The sequence below is a fragment of the Triplophysa rosa genome, linkage group LG25 (genome assembly GCF_024868665.1).
Source record: "Triplophysa rosa linkage group LG25, Trosa_1v2, whole genome shotgun sequence".
NCBI classification, from domain to species: Eukaryota; Metazoa; Chordata; class Actinopteri; order Cypriniformes; family Nemacheilidae; genus Triplophysa; species Triplophysa rosa.
In genome coordinates this window covers 14,780,027-14,798,954 of record NC_079914.1, presented here as the reverse complement: position 1 = coordinate 14,798,954, position 18,928 = coordinate 14,780,027, and the positions used below count along the sequence as shown (strand labels likewise).

At 38.3% G+C, this 18,928-nt stretch overlaps 2 protein-coding genes across 2 annotated transcripts; one reads left to right on the top strand and one right to left on the bottom strand.

Annotated features, from left to right (window-relative positions):
* Positions 1 to 1,327: 1,327 nt before the first annotated feature.
* Positions 1,328 to 3,979, top strand: LOC130548849 (kelch-like protein 23). Its single transcript, XM_057325878.1, has 3 exons — positions 1,328 to 2,703; positions 3,141 to 3,549; positions 3,624 to 3,979. The coding sequence occupies exons 1-3, from the start codon at positions 1,719 to 1,721 to the stop codon at positions 3,928 to 3,930; spliced, it is 1,701 nt and encodes a 566-aa protein (XP_057181861.1). The 5' UTR covers positions 1,328 to 1,718; the 3' UTR covers positions 3,931 to 3,979.
* A 123-nt stretch (positions 3,980 to 4,102) lies between these two features.
* cers4a (ceramide synthase 4a) lies at positions 4,103 to 17,025 on the bottom strand. Its single transcript, XM_057325365.1, is given in 12 exon segments — positions 4,103 to 5,741; positions 5,826 to 5,982; positions 6,093 to 6,199; positions 7,215 to 7,343; positions 7,447 to 7,539; positions 7,803 to 7,853; positions 9,221 to 9,278; positions 9,368 to 9,486; positions 9,696 to 9,813; positions 10,956 to 11,135; positions 15,475 to 15,591; positions 17,006 to 17,025. Coding segments are annotated over 12 exon segments (1,341 nt in total). The 3' UTR covers positions 4,103 to 5,549.
* Between the last annotated feature and the right edge of the window lie 1,903 nt (positions 17,026 to 18,928).

Below are 18,928 nucleotides of genomic sequence, written 5' to 3'. Positions count from 1 at the left end.
TAATTTTAATTAATTCATTAATAAACGTTATATTAACACAAATATATTTAGTGTGTATTTTGTGGGAAACTTGTAATTTATAAAATATATGACCCGAGAAAACAAACTCTTCTGTTCGCTGGTTGTGTGGTGACAAGATTTAAATCAATTATAAATGTTAAAGTCATATGCCTGTTTTGTTGGAACACAGAATTCAAATGAAATAAAGCGAAGAAAAGGCTATATAAAAGAAATACTTAACATATTTACACAACAGACAAAATAGACCTAATATATATAAAAAATAGTTTTTATACAGATGCAATTATATGCACGTGGTGTGTTAAATGTAAGTGTAGCATATAGAATTTAAACAGTAAATTTAGGCGAATTACATTAGTTATATAATTATAAATAAGCCTAATTGTCACTTGAATAACTTGTTAATGTTGAATGTAGATTTCTGTAAATTATATTTCATTCATTCTGCTGTATATAGCACATACCTTGTACTACAATAGTCTTTTCTTATTTTTTACTTGTACATATTTACATACATACATAGCTTTACTTTCTATATCTTTATCTTATGTTTATTGTATTGTATTTCTTAAATTTTTTTATACCCATAGGCCCTTATTTAAATCATTGTGTACTGTATTCTATTGTGTTATGGTCTCTGTGTACTGTTTTTGCTGTTTCTGTGTTCTGGATGCTCCTGTCACCAAAACAAATTCCTTGTATGTGCAAACATACTTTGCAATAAAGCTCTTTCTGATTCTTTCTTCCTGATGTAGTTTCTATTGTCTTTTCAGTTGTCCAACATTGACCCCATGTGGTTTGTTGACAGTGTTGCATGTATATTTTTGCATACAGCAGAATTTGGAAGACGTTTTAATCCAAAGCAGGCCCGGTTCCTGCCAGGTGCAGAAGGGTGGGCTAGCAGGTATCCTTGGTGGGCATGAACCCCAACCAGAAAAAAATTAAGAAACCATTTAAAAAAATGTTTTTCATTTTTTCTGATAAGATAAGTATATGTTTTGGTAAAATTATCGTTTTTGTTTATTTCTGTGAACGTCTGACAACATTTCCCTCAAATTTCATATAATTTTTTTTATTTGCATTTATTTTCTGAAAAAAGAACCGGAGAAAACAGGTCAAAACAACAGAAAAGATTATCTGCTTTTTTAAAACTGAAACATCGCAACAAAAAAAAAAAACAAGTTCATATTTAGTTTTAAACAACACAAAACTAATGTTTGTACATATATTAGAAAAAGTAAAAAATTTGTTTTATGAAATTACCCTGCTTTTTAAATGAGTTTATTATCATGCTCTCAGTCTTTCATATTCCTGTTGGGTGACTTTCAACAAACACTGCAATATATGACTTCAATACATGCAGGATTTAAATGATTTATGATGTTATAAATATATAAAACAGACATTCATTACAGAAGACTGCAAGATTTAAACAAAAACAATTATTGTTGATTATTGCCCTTTATATAGTAATTGTGTGCGTTTGATGGTATTGATGTTTTACGCATTAATAAAGCGGTTATGTAAACTGGACATAAATCGAAGCCTATAAAGAAAGCACCTCAACACTCCTAAAATTGATGTTAAAAAAAGAAACACTTTGTAACACATTACCAGTGATATATTTAGCTCTTGCTTTCACCGTGCATGTTGACCCCATTCCCACAGCGGGTATGTCAGTCGAGGCGAGGATATAAATGTCACATGATGCACAGCAGAGAGTGTTGGGTACAGTCATGGCTTGTGGAAAGCAAGAAGCTAGCTATGATCCGAGTCCTGGAACTGACCAGAAAACACTTGTTGAGGAGAATGAGGATGATGTAGTTCCCGATGCAGTGCTTCAGGTGGAGGGAGAGTCGTTCTTTGTGAATCGCCAACGTTTGGCCATGTTGAGTCCTTACTTCCGAGCTTTGTTCTTCGGTGGTGGTCAGGAGAGCACCAAGAGGCACATCGAAATACGAGGCTTGGGCGTGCAACAGTTTCGAACTCTGATGGATTTCACGAAGAACTTCAAACTGTCTCTGGATAGCAAGAATGTCCTTGATATTCTAGAGACGGCTGACTTCCTCCAGCTCAACAGAGCTCGACTTCTCTGCTGTAAATTTTTGGAAAGACAATTGCATCTTAGTAACTGTTTGGGGATGATGGCCTACGCCTGGCAGCTGGGCTGTCTGGAGCTTTACGCTGCATCACGTGAGGTCGTCTTGACCCACCTTCCAGCAATAGCTTCTGAGCAAGACCTCATGTTCCTTTCCAAAGACAGTATCGCCAACCTCCTCGCTAGCGACAACTTGAGCATTCCAAGGGAAGACCTGGTCCTCGACGTGGCCCTTCGCTGGGCGACTTTCGAACCGAGTCGAGAAGCCGACTTCATGCAGCTGGTGGGTCTGGTTAGGCCCGAGTGCTTGAGTCTTCCGTACCTTACCGATCTTTTGTCTAAGATCAACAGCTCGGACCCACGTGCCAAACTCATCTGTAAGCTGAACGAGAACCTGCCTAGTAGCTGGACAGCAGGGAGGTCGGTACCTAGGAGCCGTTCAAGAGAAACTCTGTTTGTTCTCGGCGGACCCCATGAGCAGGACACACAGTTGCTGTATCAGTTTCATCCATATAGCGGAAGGTGGCAATCCCATCCACCCCTGCAGAAGAAATGTCTTACACAGTACTCCGTGGCTTCCGTAGGTAACAACTTGTTGAGTACATTTTGTCTTGGGGAAATGAGATAAAAAAAATAAGATTCCACGCAATCTTGACTACTAAAGATCAAATCACTAACGACGCAATTGATACTCAACCCAGATAGCAGAGGTACGTCTCTAAGATGTCTGCTAAAGATCTGTAAAACGTCGTCTGTGTAAAAACATCTGAAAAACATCTTATTAAAGGCAGTTTTACATGCATTCTGAATCTTCTAGATGTCTATATAACATCTGACGTGAAACGTCTCAGAGACCTATTGCAGATGAGCAAACAATAAAAAAAAGATGTCTTGCAGATGTAAATGTAGACATCAAATAAACGTCTCCCAGATGTATGTGTGCTATCTGGGAATCCATGAATCACACATTATAAATGAGTCCAGATCTTTCGGGTCTTAAGTCACAATTCTTTGCCCTCAGAGGACAACATAGTCGTGACCGGAGGCTACTTCAGGGACATCTTGTGGTACAGCGTTGACTGGGTTAGCATCTACCAGTGCGGTACCGAGCGATGGGTGGACGGCCCGGCGCTTCGTAAGTCCAGGCACAGTCACTGCTCGGCATCCATCCAGCTCCAGTTGTTCGTGTTTGGCGGAAGTGTGGACGAGGGACCCGTGGCCGATGTGGAGAGGCTGGTGCTGGGAGCAGAGGAATGGGAGAGCGTGAGTCCCATGGTGAGCGCTGTGGAGAGAGCCGCCGTCACCACTTTGGGATCTTGCATCTATGTGGCCTGTGGTTTGGATGAGAATGGAGACGTGTACAGTGGAATACAAAGATATAGGCCGGAGGAGGACCAGTGGGATGTGGTGTCCTATTCACCATTCCCACGGTGAGTATAGTAAGAATGGTTGGTTTTTTGACACAGAACTTGCTTTACCACCGAGTTTACTGTCTTTATTCCAGTTATGATCTACTCGCAACCGAGCTCAACGGTGCCCTCTATCTACTGGGAGGTCGAGCTCTGCGCTTTGACGTCGACACTGACGAGTGGACCGTCCTTCAGGAGGAATGTCTGGACAACAAATTCTATACAGGATGCACCACGGTCAACGGACAGATTTACATACTGAGTGAGAGGAAGATAAACAAAGCGTTCCCTAACATGATTCTGATGGACCCTTACATTGACACATGCTTGGAGATCGATGATTCAATACCCTGTCCAGTTCCCATAAGAGGCTGCATCACATTGTGTGTGCATCCTTACTAAAAACATGTTACCCATTTATATTTAATTTGTTGTGTTAGATGTAATAAATGAAGTTTTTCCCTCTCGTACTTTGCAGTACGATCCAAAGTATTAAACAAAATGGGAATATCGTGGCCAATCTGAACATAAAAAGCTAAATTTAGCATGAACACTGAAGCTAAATAGATGCTTTACATGTTTATTATTAAAACAGTCACATAGAGAAAATGCCAGAGATTTCAGTCGGTAATATGCAACGTTATCACAGTAATCATGCAGATCTTCAGATCTCAACAAATACACTTCCTTGTTACACGTTATCAATATAATAGCTGCAGTATGAAAAATTATTTTATAAAACAAAATAAACAATCACGCATTATTTTCAGATCAGAAGCTGAACAGTGCAGGACAGACCAACAGCCCTCAAATAAAAGGTTTGGTTGGGGTTACTGTGCAAACAAACAATTTAGGCCACAGTTTGACAATATTCAAAACACACAAATGACTTACACCGATAATTTTACAGCCTCATCTTAAACATTTTTCGCAAATGCACACTTGGCCTGTAGTAGTTCAATAATCTAGGTGCCCTGAAATTTTCATATTTAAGTGGCACATGCTTCAATAATCGCTGTCGTTCAGTAAGGCAATGCACAACACACACAACTGTAAAAAACAAAAAACCCAACAAGTTCTTTCAGTAACACAAAAAACAAGTGGACACTCCTCCACTAGATGGAGCTGCTCGACTCTCCAAACACAGACAAAAGCACATTCTGACAGCAGTTGTAGAAAATTCACACAATGTACAATAAAAATGTCATAATTTAGAAGACACGTAAAATAACTAAGGTAAAGGTTTAAGTATGTAACTAAATGTTCAGTAGTATGTTCGTCGACACAAGTGAATTGTTAACCGATATTTTGTAAATTTACACACAACCTAAAGAACAGCTAAACAAAACAACTTAAAGCACACAATTCAGCATCGTTTAAAATGTTGATTTACAAAACATATAATTGCAAACTTCGTTAATTAAATTTAACGTTTAATATCAACAATCGTCAGCAGTGTCCGCTCTTCACTCTACGGTAAAAAAACAGGTTTACTAAGCTATTTAGTCAACACAAAGAAGCTAATTCATTAAATGAACTGAACACTGACTTATTTTCATATTCAAATATATTCTGCCTGTGAATGTATTTTGTTAATCCATGCGCTTTCGTATGTGCTCTAAGCCAGTAGTTCTCAAACTGGGGGCCGTGGCCCCTGGGGGGGCCCCGAGGTGGATCCAGGGGGCCACAGATTTTGTGGCAATTTATGAAATATAGAAATTGATCATAGATTTTATGCAATCAAACATCAGAAAAATAAGACCACCAGACAAAAGAATTGATGTTTCAGCATTGTATAACCAAATGTTTTTGTTTAAATAAAAATGTTAAATTTAAGATTATAAGTCTTTATTTGGGGGGCCGCAAAGCGATGCACTCTACACAAAGGGTACTCTACAATGAAAAAGTTTGAGAACCACTGCTCTAAGCGACCAAACATCTGCCGCTTCTTTAATCAAATTTGGACCTTGTTTCTAAGAGACAGTCTTTAAACAAAACAAACTAAACACAAACTAATATTACTATCTTGCTTTCGTCTTTCTGCTTTTCATCCTTCCTCTCTGATTAGTTAAATTGTTCAACACACAGTTATTGGCCAGTGAAGCCAGTTTCGAGTTCAGTGCCCCTTGTTTTTTCTTCCAGCTGTGTTTCTCTTCTCTACCATCATCTTCCTCCACCTCACTCTCTTCGTCGCTGCGTTCATCTCGTTCCACCTTAAAAACAGATTTGGACGTTTAAACTGGAAATATGAAAGATTTTGTAAAATACTATTTGTTGATGTGTACAGAGAAACGTACTTTGCCGAAAAAGACAAATTTATAAACCATTCGAAGGATCAGCCAAGCCCAGAAGATGTGCAGCGCTTGAAGGACCAGCAGGAGAAAGTTAAAGAAATAATATCCGGGGAACGGAGGAAACACGTCCAACCAATCCACTGCAGTTGTGTAGACCACTCTAAAAAACATCGGCAAATATAAAAAGTGAATTTGCATGATAAACATCAGTATTTTAATTCGTATTTTAAACGCATCATTTCCAGCGGTAGGGTGATGTAAACGCTCTACCTGCAGGGGAAAACCACAAGACGGGTTATGAGAAACACTGCCGCGAAAATCACAAACAGGGTATCGCAGGTCTTTCTCCAACCGGCGTAATTGAACATCTTAGCAGACTGTAAAAGAAAAAATAAATAGATTATTATTATATGACCATTTTGTTATCATAGTATTATAACAACTACCATAGTAAAACTAAAGCTACTATAGTGAGACCATAGTAAAGTTGTGGTGACTATACTTTTACTATAAAAATAGTTACTGTAGTAAGAGCATGGTTACTTTTCTTATAGGAGGGGACGCAAGAAAAAATCTAATTTGTCTTTCCAACCATTACGCCGCAAAAATCACAATGTTTTTACCCTAAAAATATCCAAAAGCCCATCTGTGAAATCCAGGCTGAAGTCTAAGAATTATGAGCTTCATTACATCAAAGAAGCCATCGCCATAAAAAAGACCATTTAGAAATGAGACATTTCTAATGTGTTTATTGCTGCAAATGATAGATTTCAAGAATCAAACGTTCATAAGCCGACAAACGTTCATTTATAATACAGAAAATGAATAATGCTATTGACACAAATTATACTAGAAGTTGGCTTTCTAAAGAATTTTAAAATGGCCCTACTCTGTCAATATTAAAGATATCAGGGTTGTTTTCACAGAATGTTTTTGACATTTACGTTGAAAACAAACAAAACACCGTGACACCGGCAGAAATCAAAGCCGTGTCTGTGTTTCATCCAGCTGCTGTCAACACAGTCTCAGTTTTGACAGCCGCTACATCTGTGTTGTGTTCTTCTGTATATTCATCAGCCCTGAAGCCGAAACATCCACCTCAATCCATTTCTGCTGTAACTGTGATTCACAAAACAACCTCATACAAAAAAAATATGTCACCGAAACTGTCGAGAACTCCGTTCACCTCCAACGACCGACTAGTCGATCGGCGAGTTCGACTGGTTTATCGAGATGCACATATGGTTTTGCTATTTTTAAGCAGTGGTACTTTAGAAATTTCCTGTTAGACCATTTCATCCTTTGTATTTGACGTATGGTATGAATACTGATGCTGTGATGTTACAATGGGTGAGCGGAGAGCAGCCAATCAGATGAAAGCCTGTGGTTTACCTCCAGCAGGAAGTCAGAGGAGTCGTGTACGAGCATCACCAGGGTTCCCACGCGCACGAAGTTTCCACAGTACGAGAACGCGATGAGGAAAATGGTGGCGACGTGGTGAACAATCTGCTCTTTGAAGTCCTGCACACAGCACAAACACAATAAACCGTTTTTATCGAGTTCATTACATCGACTTAGTCACAGAGGAAGTAAACCCCTGACAGTATTAAGCAGTCGAGCGTACTTTGCGTTTGGTGTCCACTGATACACAGAGCAGAAGTGAGAGGTAGAAGGAGAGCTCCGTCACATAATACCAGTACTGAGCTTCTGCGACAGCCTGCAGAAACACAAGAACCGGTTTAACACTCACATTAAAGAAATTAAAACACACTTCAAACCTACGTTTTTTAATACTTAGCACAAAATTATAAAATCTTATGTTTGTATTTGGTTGATTTTGTTCTTCTGGAAACAGGTCTTATACAGTCTAACATATTTCTCTCTCTACATCTTGAGATCTGAAAAAAGCTCAAGCAAGTGTTTTGAGTTCCTGAGATTGTTCGAAGAGGAAGTGTGTGCATAAATGTGTTTTCTCCTGACCTGTTTTGGTTATCCACGCCAGCATTCCTTCTGATCCCAAAACCAAGGAGTCTGTCAGGACAAAAAAGGTGAAATGGAATGACATGTTTTTATATTTTCCTTACAAATTTTTATATTTTTGTTAGCTGCATTAACACAACATTTAAAACTCCAAATAGTTAAAATCATTATTTCATAAAAACAATAATCATGGTGTTTATTTTCTTTAGATCAGTTGAGCAGTAGCTAGCCCATCCATGGCCATTTACCAAAGATGACTGTTGTCATGGAAAGGCCTGTTCACATTAACGATGATAATAAAGTAAAAAAAATCACTCTAAATGTATCAAATCATAACTAAAACAATACAGATAAACAATAAAACACTGGCAGCCAATCAAAATCCTTTCCAATTTAAAAGGCTTATATATTTAAAACATAACATGACTGTCAGTGTGGTTGAAAATGTTACATTTATTGTGTTTTTGTTTGTTCTGGTTACAGTTCTGGGGCCGGATTCACAAAACATTCTTAAGAAGAAAATTCTTCTCAACTGCCATATTTGTTTCTTAAATTCTAATTTCAGAAAAAGATAGGAATGTTATGTATTCCCGAAAAAAAGAAACTTCCTCACGCTTGTCTTAAATCTCAAAAGGTAAGATGTTTAATGCATGTATTTGGTTGTTTACATGAGACGTGTATTGTATTGAGCCAGAATCATAATTTTTACGTTTACTTGCCATTAAGGGTTTTTTATATTGATATAATAATGAATACTTTAGCTTTCATTATTAAAAACGGAGTGCATTTTACCGTATCCTGGAACAAAGTGACTCGAAACGAGAGTATTATGCCGTAGTAACACACAAAAAGTATATTTTTTAACGCTTGCTAACATTTGAGCTAAAATGCGATCGTAAATGCCATTTAACACATCACATGCTAATATATAGAGGCTGTATAAGAAGCGAGGTGCATGTTACACACATAAAGTATATTGTATAGATAAACATGTACAGTTACCACACGAGCAAACGAGTGTAATCATATCATTTTATTATTACGACAAAAATTAAGATGTTCTTAAGAAAATAGTTGAGGACGTTTTAAGAAATGTTTGAGAATCGCACTTACGAACATTCTTACGAAGTTCCTATAATTTATCTTAAGAACAATCTTATTTAAGAACAGTTTCGTTAATCCTCCCCCTGGCACTTTTGGCAAATAAGGAATCTGGTACTTTGAGGTAAGCAAATATGATTTTTTTCCATTTTTTCGTTGAAGTTCAGTAATAATTCTTTCAATAAAACAAAAAAAATTGCAAATAAATAACTGGCATTTTCAGACACAAATGACTATGTTTTCTGTACGCGGCCTAATAATTAAAGGTGACTATGTGGGTGTCGATTCTGAAAGGAGAAATACTGGGAGATACTCACGTTAACCAAAGAGACAAGACTACCGGAGAACACAATGAGATAAAAGACAAACCTCCACCTGAGAAATGAGACAGAAAAGGACGGTCACTTAACCATAAATGAGAAAAATCACAGATGTCTGACCCAGCCTTTAACAACTGGACTTACGAAGCTTCACAGAACTTCCTGGTGTTGCTGGGTCTGTCCTGGTTTCGGCGATGGTGAAGCCACGTCTGGATCTGACGCTGGGTGAGCCCGCACCGCTTCTCCAGGACTGCTATTTCACTCTGATAAAAAAACACAAACGACACATTTTTCCATATTAAAGATGAAGTCACAAATTTCGAAAACGCAACAATTATCACATTGCTAACTCAAAAAATGTCAAAACCATTGTGTCGCTGTTGATTTTTATCATTAAAAATCTTTAACATTGAACAAATTTAAGAAGACAGGTGAATCATGCTTGACACAGGTGCACACGTGACTCACTAACCTGACACGGCTGACTCTTTTTCCTCTGATAAAAAGCCTCTAGCGTTGGGATGGGCGTGACTCGAACCCGAACCCTGTCCCGGACTCCCAGCAGCCAGCTAAGCGGCTGTGCGACAGCCCTGCGAGACAGACACAATATCTTTTGTGTTAGCTACACAGCAAATTCGACTCGACATGTTGAGACTTCGTACAAGTGGGCGTGAACTCATAACACTGCCCATCTCCCAGGCTCACGGCCTATGTGTTGTTAGTCATGATTGTGTGGCCACTAGATACTGTCTGTAACTCAAGATCCTTAAAGTCCCCATGAACCCGAAGTTGCGATCGTTTTTACTTCCGTATTTTGATGCATTTCCGAGTGAAATGGAAATTTGAATGAGAAAAATAGTGGGCGTGGCTTGTGGCTTTCTCTGCGATTTGATTGGATGTATAAAGAGTCGTGGCCTAATGGTTAGAGAGTCGGACTCGTGACCAGAAAGAAGGTTGCTGGTTCGATTCTCAGTGCCGGCAGGTAATGACTGAGGTGCCCTTGAGCAAGGCACCTTACCCCCACTTGCTCCCCGGGCGCTGCAGTGATAGCTGCCCACTGATCTGGGTGTACGTGTGTTCACCACTTGCTGTGTGTGTGTTCACTACTCTCTGGATGGGTTAAATGCAGGGGTCACATTTCGGGTATGGGTCACCATATCTGACTAATAGGTCACTTTCACTTTCATAAAAACAGCCTTTGCATTTTGAAAGGGAACTGGCAACAGACTGACGGTTGAAGGGGAGGAGTTAACAGATGTTCCACCCAAGCCGTCTAACATACGTCATCTAAGATGGATAGTCATTACAGGACGGAAGTGCATTTTCAGATTTTAACGAAAGATTGTGAGGGCACACAAATTTAAAAAAGAGAATGACCCACATTGATAAGCTATTTACTATAAACACTGCAATATTTCATGAAAAAAATAGGCATTGTCATTTTTTATGTCATTGGGACTTTAATCAATCTAAAGACGGTGCGGAGTTGTTCAGGACCTTTTAGTAACAAACAGGCAGGATTGAGTTTCAAGAGAGTCGTATGAAACATCTGCTGGCCCGGAGGCCATCTCACTGTAACTCTACAAAAACAGCAAGTCTACACTTGACTCTCTCGTCCAGACTAACCGATGTACTGTACCAACTGACAACAAGTCTTACAATTCCACAATTCATGCACAAGATCAATGCGATGAAGCATCTGTGATATCGATGGTATTGCCTTAGTCCTAACCTTTCAAAACCAAAGCGCAGGGCGATGAAGCTCAGGGCCAAAGGCAGACAGATGATCAGGTCGCGGGGGGCAGGGTGACGACTGCCGTCCTCCGTCCCTTCTGCGATGTCCTTCCATGTGACGCCAGGAGGGAGCCAGAAGTCCTCCTGCCAAATCCACTGGTTTACAAGATCCTCTATCCTATAGGCACACAAAGGAGTTCTTTACTAATAAACTAATAAAATAGCTGATCTTAAGCATTATATAACATGATTATATTGCAGAAGCTATAGTGTATTATCAGGTGTCCAACGAATATACAATACTCATTTCAAATAAGAAAAATAAGGACAAGAAATGGTATAAAACCTTGGTATGAAATTAATAGAAATCAGGCCTAATGAAGTAATCGTTAACCTAATTTGGACCAATGAGATTTCAGGATGGCCGAGGCTACGCAATAATATAGACTTTGGACCGATGAGACTTTGCAGTGGGCGGGGCCAACAAGCGAACCGTCCCCAAAGTGACAAAACCGCAACCGATTTACAAAACAAAACATATAACAGACGTAAATAGTTAGAAAAAATGATAATAACTTATTTTGTTAGCTTGGTTTGTGCACAGTGTAAATCATAGTAAAATAATGGAGATACATCCATATTTTTCGCACAGAAGACACAAAACAAGATGTAAACAAATCGAGCAAAATTCGATTATTTGTGTAATAATAATAATATTAACTTATCATTTAAGATCCTTATAATAACGTACCTTAAAATGAAATACAAATCTGTCGTATGCGCCCACCTAAAAATACGCACTTTATATTCTTCTAGGAATAACGGACAGTACATTAATAATAACTGTATATTTGTTTGTATTGTAAATAAAAGTGTAGTCATTACGTGTTCATGTTCCAGTGATGGAGATGAAGATGGGTCTAGAATAGATCAAGGGCCTGTTTCACGGGTATCCAATCCGGTTTAAACCCCCTGTTCAATATAAACAGCATACGGCATCGTGGTCGATTAAAATCACAACTAAAAAAAAAAACAAAACACGATTCTTGAGGCGAAATATTTCAAGGAATGCGCGCGGTCTCCTCCGATGTCAAAATCAACACACATTCACCACATCTATCTGTGTAATGTACTCCCTCCCGAAAAATAAAACCATCACACATTCGTCAAACAGACCCCAAACTGAGAGAAATCAGGAGAAACGAAGTGTTTTATGTGAAGAAAGCAGGAGAAGTGAAGGGTTTTATCAGCATCTTCAGCGACTCCGTCCTCCATCAGAGAAACAGTCAGGCGCTTCTCTCGAGCTCGGAGATACTGACGCCCCCTGCCGGACACTGCACGAACGTCCACTCCGAAACACAGAAAAGTGTTAGGCTATATAATCTGAGTACAAATAAATAACTGAAAGATAAAAATCAATCAGTTTGCCTGTGAAAATAAATAAAATAACTAATTAGTCCGCCTGTCTATATAAATAAAACAACATACAATCCGTCTGTAACTTAATAAATAAATAATGTCCAATTAATTAAAATAATTAAAATGTAATATTTATCCAGAATGTCTCTCCAAATAAATAAATAAATAGTCTATTCAAATTATCTCAAAATAATAATCAAAAATAAATATAAAAATATAGTATGATTTACTAATCTTATGTCTATAAAGTTAAGCTATATCCACTAATACTCTACCAGAGTTATGTTGTCATGGCAACAGAGAATATCGCTAAACACTGAGTAAGCAACTTTATATTTACTTACACTGAGTCTTAATTCATTTTAACATTTACTAATATACATTTAAATGCAAATTATTACTAAAAGGCATTATTAGTAGTCAACTCACAGTGAACTAACATGAACAAACAATGAATCGTTAAATAATAAATGTTGCTTTTAGTTAGTTAATGTTACTGTAGGTAATGCATGAACTATTTTTAATGGATGAAACTTTACTGCAAAGTGTTGCCAAATTTCTGTTTTCTCAAAGTTTCTGTTTTGCTTTTGTTTGTTTTGGAATTTATTTACAATGAGATGATTGACAGGTGTTATAAAGCTCTGAGGAACTCGATGCTCGAGTGATCCTCAGGAATGTGTCTTTCTGGCTCTTATAAACCTTATGCCAGGATTAAGAAAAATAAACACCAGCGCCCAGGTGTTTTACAACAAGGAAATTATTTGTAATTGTTTGATTTGTCTCTTGAACTGTACGCCTATTGCGAATAGCCCTTGTGTTGCTTTTTAACGATGTCGCATCTAATGACAGTTTCTCAAATGTTTTGCTTGGCTTTTATGGAGCTTTTCCCCAACATTTAAATGCAATAGATGTGGCCGAGAGCCAGTGTAAACATCACAAACGTGAACAACCCTAATGTCATTCATAATATACGGACTGCATGTGTTTCCATGATTTCATGCCTTATTTGGGGTCACTTGATCTCTCACTTCTTGGAAAACGTTGTTTTTTTCAACTAATGAAATAATTGATTTATTGATGGGTTGAGGATTTTATACCTGCTTATTCTCGATGGACTTTATGTAAACAAGAATGCAGTTTAAAGAATATTATTTCAACACGCACTTACAATGGAAGTCAAACAGGCGATCTGGCCAAAGGATTTAAAGTCTCATATTTTTAAGACATTTGTCATATTTTGTTCAAAGCAACATACATCGACAAACACTTTATAGCAGACAAATATTCTAAACAAAGCATTACAGGCTTTACAACCATAAACACAACGTAAAGTTTCCCGTGGAGAGAAACTGACTTCATAGCCACTCCCAACCCGACATATAAACCCACACCGCTGGAAAGTGATGGATTGTGTTAATGGACCGCGTTGACCTGCGTCTTGACACGAAACAGGCGGTGAATGTTTAATTTGTCATTTATCTCATTTGTTTTAGGCTGTTTATATGACAGCCGGGGGGTAAAGCTGTGTGTTGAAATCCTGCGATCCAGCACATGAACACAATGCCACGCAAGGCTACAAAAAATAAATACAACTATTCAGTCCAGATACCGGTTGGATTAACAATACAAGACAAAAGAGTGCTTTTTCCTGCGGATTGAGCCAGAAGTGAGAAAAGAGGAGACAAAAGAGCGTGAAGGATTCGGTAGGGAACAGGCCGTGTGCCCAGCTGTCTTTGTGGGTAAACCTCAAACAGAGCCGGAGGTCAAACTGCTTGGCTGCGGTTTGCCTCAAAGTGTGGCCTCCGAGGGCCAACAAAAACAACACCGGGAAGGTCGGGAATGTCAACAGGGAAACTATATTTCACAGCGCGGAGAACCATAGGTGCAAAAAAAATCTCCAAAAATTTCAAACCAGTGTGAAAGTTAAAAGAGATGCTCGGCCAACTGAAGAAGAGGTGCCAAAGGTTCAGAGGTGTAACAATCGCTCTAGAAGATAAAAAAACATAAATAAAGTTTAAAATTCCCTCAATTTCCATCAGACATCAAGAACAAAGTCAAGATAAAATTTGAATTGATATTGATCAATTAAATTCATATGTTGACCTTCATAATCCAAACATGAAGGCACTTCTCCGCCTCCATCCATTTCAGCCCCTCCCGTCCAATCACCTGGCTCTATTCTGTTATGTAACACCCACTTTTCACCATCCAGTCAATTCCCGAAAGATCAAAAATTCCCGACTTGAGTTTCTGTTTGCTGAAGTAAAACGTGCTCGGAGTTAAACATCTCTCAAAATGCTTCAAAGCAAAACTCACCGCCAGCTTCCCGCCCGCTCCTCGAGTCTCCAACACAACAGCCCATTCTTCATCTCGGCGAGTGTTTTAGTTTAAGCGCTTCTGGGCAATTCTCACAGCCCATAGAAACAATGGAAACTTCGCTTAAGTGTTTAGGAAGAGATGTCAACAACGTCTCAAACTGAGCTCAGATTGGTCAAGTTTGCAAACAAAAGTCAATAAAGATCTCGATATGAACTGAAACATTTCTCATCAAATTCGCTCAAATTCAGATTATTTTACCTCTACAATCTACATTCATGTCACACCTCCATACTCTTCAAGGATTTCAACCAATACACTCTCATATGTTTCTGTTTTTATCTCCCCTATTTTAGAAGAAACATCTGAGACTAAGTCGTTAATTGAAACACAACTGAGAATCTCCTGATCTTTAAAATAGCAACCTCTGAGAATTTCCTATGGGACAGACTGCACATACTCTGTCTTTCCAGCAGAGGGCTCGATGTCACGTTCATACAAGTCTCGCTTTTTTTTGTCAGTCTATAAAATGCAAGCACACCAGGATTGGTTTGTGAAGAACTTGTTGTTTTAAACAAAAACCGGTTTTGTATTGTCCTGCCAAAGCCATGTCATTGATTGCAAAATTTGTGTCCAAGCTTATTAACATCTGTGAGCGGTTTACGATCAAAACAAACAAGAAGTCCAAAAAGACAAAATCACATTTTGCTTTTTTCTGCACAAGCGAAGGTCTTCTGACTCATGATGAATGTGGACAATTGAAATGGTTCTTCTGATATTACCCTGCGTGTCTTGAGTAAATGTTATTCCAGTCCACCCAGAACGCGACCACATGTCTTATCCTCTTGCAGAGGCGTAACACAGATGTCTTGTGGAGGTGTTGAAGCAAAGCAGGGATTGAAGTTCATATACCATTGCTCCACGATATTATTCAGTAAATAATCCTATTGGAAAAACAGAAATAAATTAGATATGATAATCACAAAATGTCAGTTTCACATGATACATCATGTCCAGACTAGATTAAGTATAGCAACAGGCCATTAAACGTTATCTTTGATCTTTTATATGTCAAATTGTTTTGTTCTGACCAACCAGACAGCCTCGCAACCAGTCATAACACTTTGCAACGCCGTGGCAAGCATTCAGAACAACCTAGCAACAAGCCACAACACCCTATAGACCAACTAGCGATGCCCCGACAATCACCTAGAATATGCTAGCAACTCCTTAGCAAGCACCTAGCAACCATCTTCTTATAAACAAGTTTACCTTTGAAGCGTCATAAAACCACCTTCATAAACAAGTTTGTCTATGAACGTTCCTTCTCTAGTTGTTTCTGAAATGTCACACATCATATAGACATATGACATATAGATACGTAAATATCTTTAGCCCGGATTAGCTAGACAGCCTAGCAACAGCCTAACAACCAGTCATAACACTTTGCAACATCATTGCATGCATTCAGAACAACCTAGCATCGAGCCAAAACACCCTTTGGACCACCTAGCAATGTCCCAACAAACATCCAGAATATGCTAGCAACTCCTTAGCAAGCACCTAGCAACCATCTTCTTATAAACAAGTTTACTTTTGAAGCGTCATAAAACACATCATATGAGACAGATGTAAATATTTTTAGTCCTGAGTAGCTGGACAGGCTAGCAACTAGTCATAACACTTAGCAAGGCCATGGCAAGCATTCAAAACAGCTGCAACCACCCTAGCAACCATCTTCATAAAAAATGTGTCTATATGAACATTCCTTCGCTACTTGGCTCTGAAATGTCATAACACACATTACCTAGCAACAACCTAGCAAGCAGTCGTAACACCCTATGGACCACCTACCGATGCCCTAACAACCTCCCTGAATATGCTAGCAACTCCCTAGCAACCACCTTCATATAAACCGTCTGGCCTGTTTATCAAATGGATATGTGAAAGATAGATATGTACTGTAAATATCGTATGTCCTGATTAGTTAGACAGCCTAGCAACCAGCCATAAAACCCTATTGGCCACCTAAGGATGCCCTAACAACCTCCCAAGAATACGCTAGCAAATGCCTAGCAACCACTGAAAATACCTGAATTACCAACTAGCTGCAGCTAACTTAATCATACATTAAAAGTTGGTTTATATGAACTTTCCTTCTCTGGTTCAGCTATGTGTTTGTTGGATGGTTAAATGTGTCATGCGAGGTATTTGAACAAAATATCCTGTTCTTTTGAGCTTCCTGATTCTTCTCAGCCTGAAGGACATCTCTTGCATATCCGTTTATGGGAGCAATTAACAAGTAAACGTTACCTCAAATCCAGTTGCGTCATGTTCGCTGTCGAGACATTATAAACGTTCTGGGGGTCAAACATCTGAATGTAGTTTTCACTCAGCAAATGTTTAGAAGCCCCCCTGCTTCTCATTTACAAGGAATGGTTGTAATTCTATTGAACAACAAATAACATCTTATTGAAGTCCTCGCAGAGAATAGAAAACTATTTACCACACAGTGAGAAGGGACAAGGAACAATAGTTCAAACGTCACGGAAGGTCACTCAACGGCCATCTTGATAGTGTCCCCTCAAGAAGCTGTTTTCTGTTAATGGAATACAGTTATATCTTCTTTAGACTTGGAAAAACAAAGATAGAGAACTCTCAAAAACAAGATTTTGACAGTAAGCATTAGCTTTTTGTATATGGCATGAATTTACTATTTTGCACGCAAAGGCATTTGTCACAATCGATGGCTATTTAAAGGGATACTTCACCCAAAATTGAAAATTCTGTCATCATTTCCTCACCTTCGAGTTGTTCCAAATCTGTATAAATTTCTTTGTTCTGATGAACATGGAGAAAGATATTTGGAGGAAGGCTTATAACCAGACAGATTTTGCCCCCCATTGACTCCCATAGTAGGAAAAATACAATTTTAGTCAAAATTGCCCCAGAACGGTTTGCTGTCCTATATTCTTCAAAATGTCTTGCTTTGAACAAACAGAACAAAAAAACGATAAAGTAATTTTTCCTACTATGGGATTCAAGATATGTTTGGTTATAAGCATTCTTCCAAATATCTTTTTCAGTTCATCCGAACAAAGAAATTTATACAGATTTGGAACAACTCGAAGGTGAGTAAATGATGACAGTATTTTCATTTTTGGGTGAAGTATCCCTTTAAACGCAGCCATGAATTCTACAAACAGATTTTTATTTTAACATATAATCGCATAATTTATTGCAGTGAAGCAGTTTTGCCAGTGAATGGTCTTTTGGTGGGCTTGCAAAAGTGTAAAAAGCGTGGGAAAAGCGTCACTCACATAATGCTAATGTAAGAAATATTTAATATTATAAGTGTAAAACATAACCGTTAAGATGTCAATTTATTGGTCGGTGTAAAGCTGTGAATTGTATATTTTGCCTCTCTGTCACCACCTCTGTTTGAAACATAAAACTGCAGGCTATTTTATGTACTTGTCTTTTTCTTACAGAAATTGTAACCAACGGCTCAGCTTATAAATCTTTATTATAAGCATAACGTTGATAATCGAGGTAAAATAAGTAACTGATTTGTGTTTATTTTTAACCAAAGTTTTATTTGGTTTACATTTGACATTTTTAAACGAATAAAATGACATGCCACAGAGCAAAACACACCTGCGACACACTGCTCACACATCAACTACTCGACGCAGATGTCAGATGAGGTTTGTTCTGTGTCGTAAATGTTAACTGCCTCATTCATTGCATATTATCATCCCTAAGACCTTCTCATCTGCAGCGACCGCTATCAAGAGGGATGTTACAACATGCATCTCCTTCATTGTACAGAGATGAGCTCAGGCTTTTCCTGTGTGAGATCAGCGGCGATTGTCATTTTATGGATGATTATAATGATCAAAGACCATTCATTACGTTCCAACTGCATCATTTGGGACACGACGCAAGTGAGAATCATAATAGCGACCATGTGTGGAGTGATTCTGGGACGATATTCACTGTTAAGTTAAATTCGGCAGGTTAATAATGTCAGTTTTACATTTCACAAACCTGGTAAGGTAAAGTATTTTTTCCCCAAAATATAAATATTTGATTTCAAAATGACCAGTATTATTGGCAAACGTATTTAAAGCAATGTTCACTTACGCAAGACTTCAGTCCTATCGGTGGAGTAGAAAAATCTCGTCTTTGCTGAGATCACACGTTATGCTAAAATTAAAACAAAAGTAAATTTTG

Bases quoted from the DNA above. Each gene is read 5' to 3' on its own strand.
- LOC130548849 (XM_057325878.1), top strand. From the start codon at position 1,719: ATGTCACATGATGCACAGCAGAGAGTGTTGGGTACAGTCATGGCTTGT. The intron at 2,704-3,140 runs GTAACAACTTGT...CTTTGCCCTCAG, and splicing joins GTACTCCGTGGCTTCCGTAG to AGGACAACATAGTCGTGACC. The intron at 3,550-3,623 runs GTGAGTATAGTA...TCTTTATTCCAG, and splicing joins TCCTATTCACCATTCCCACG to TTATGATCTACTCGCAACCG.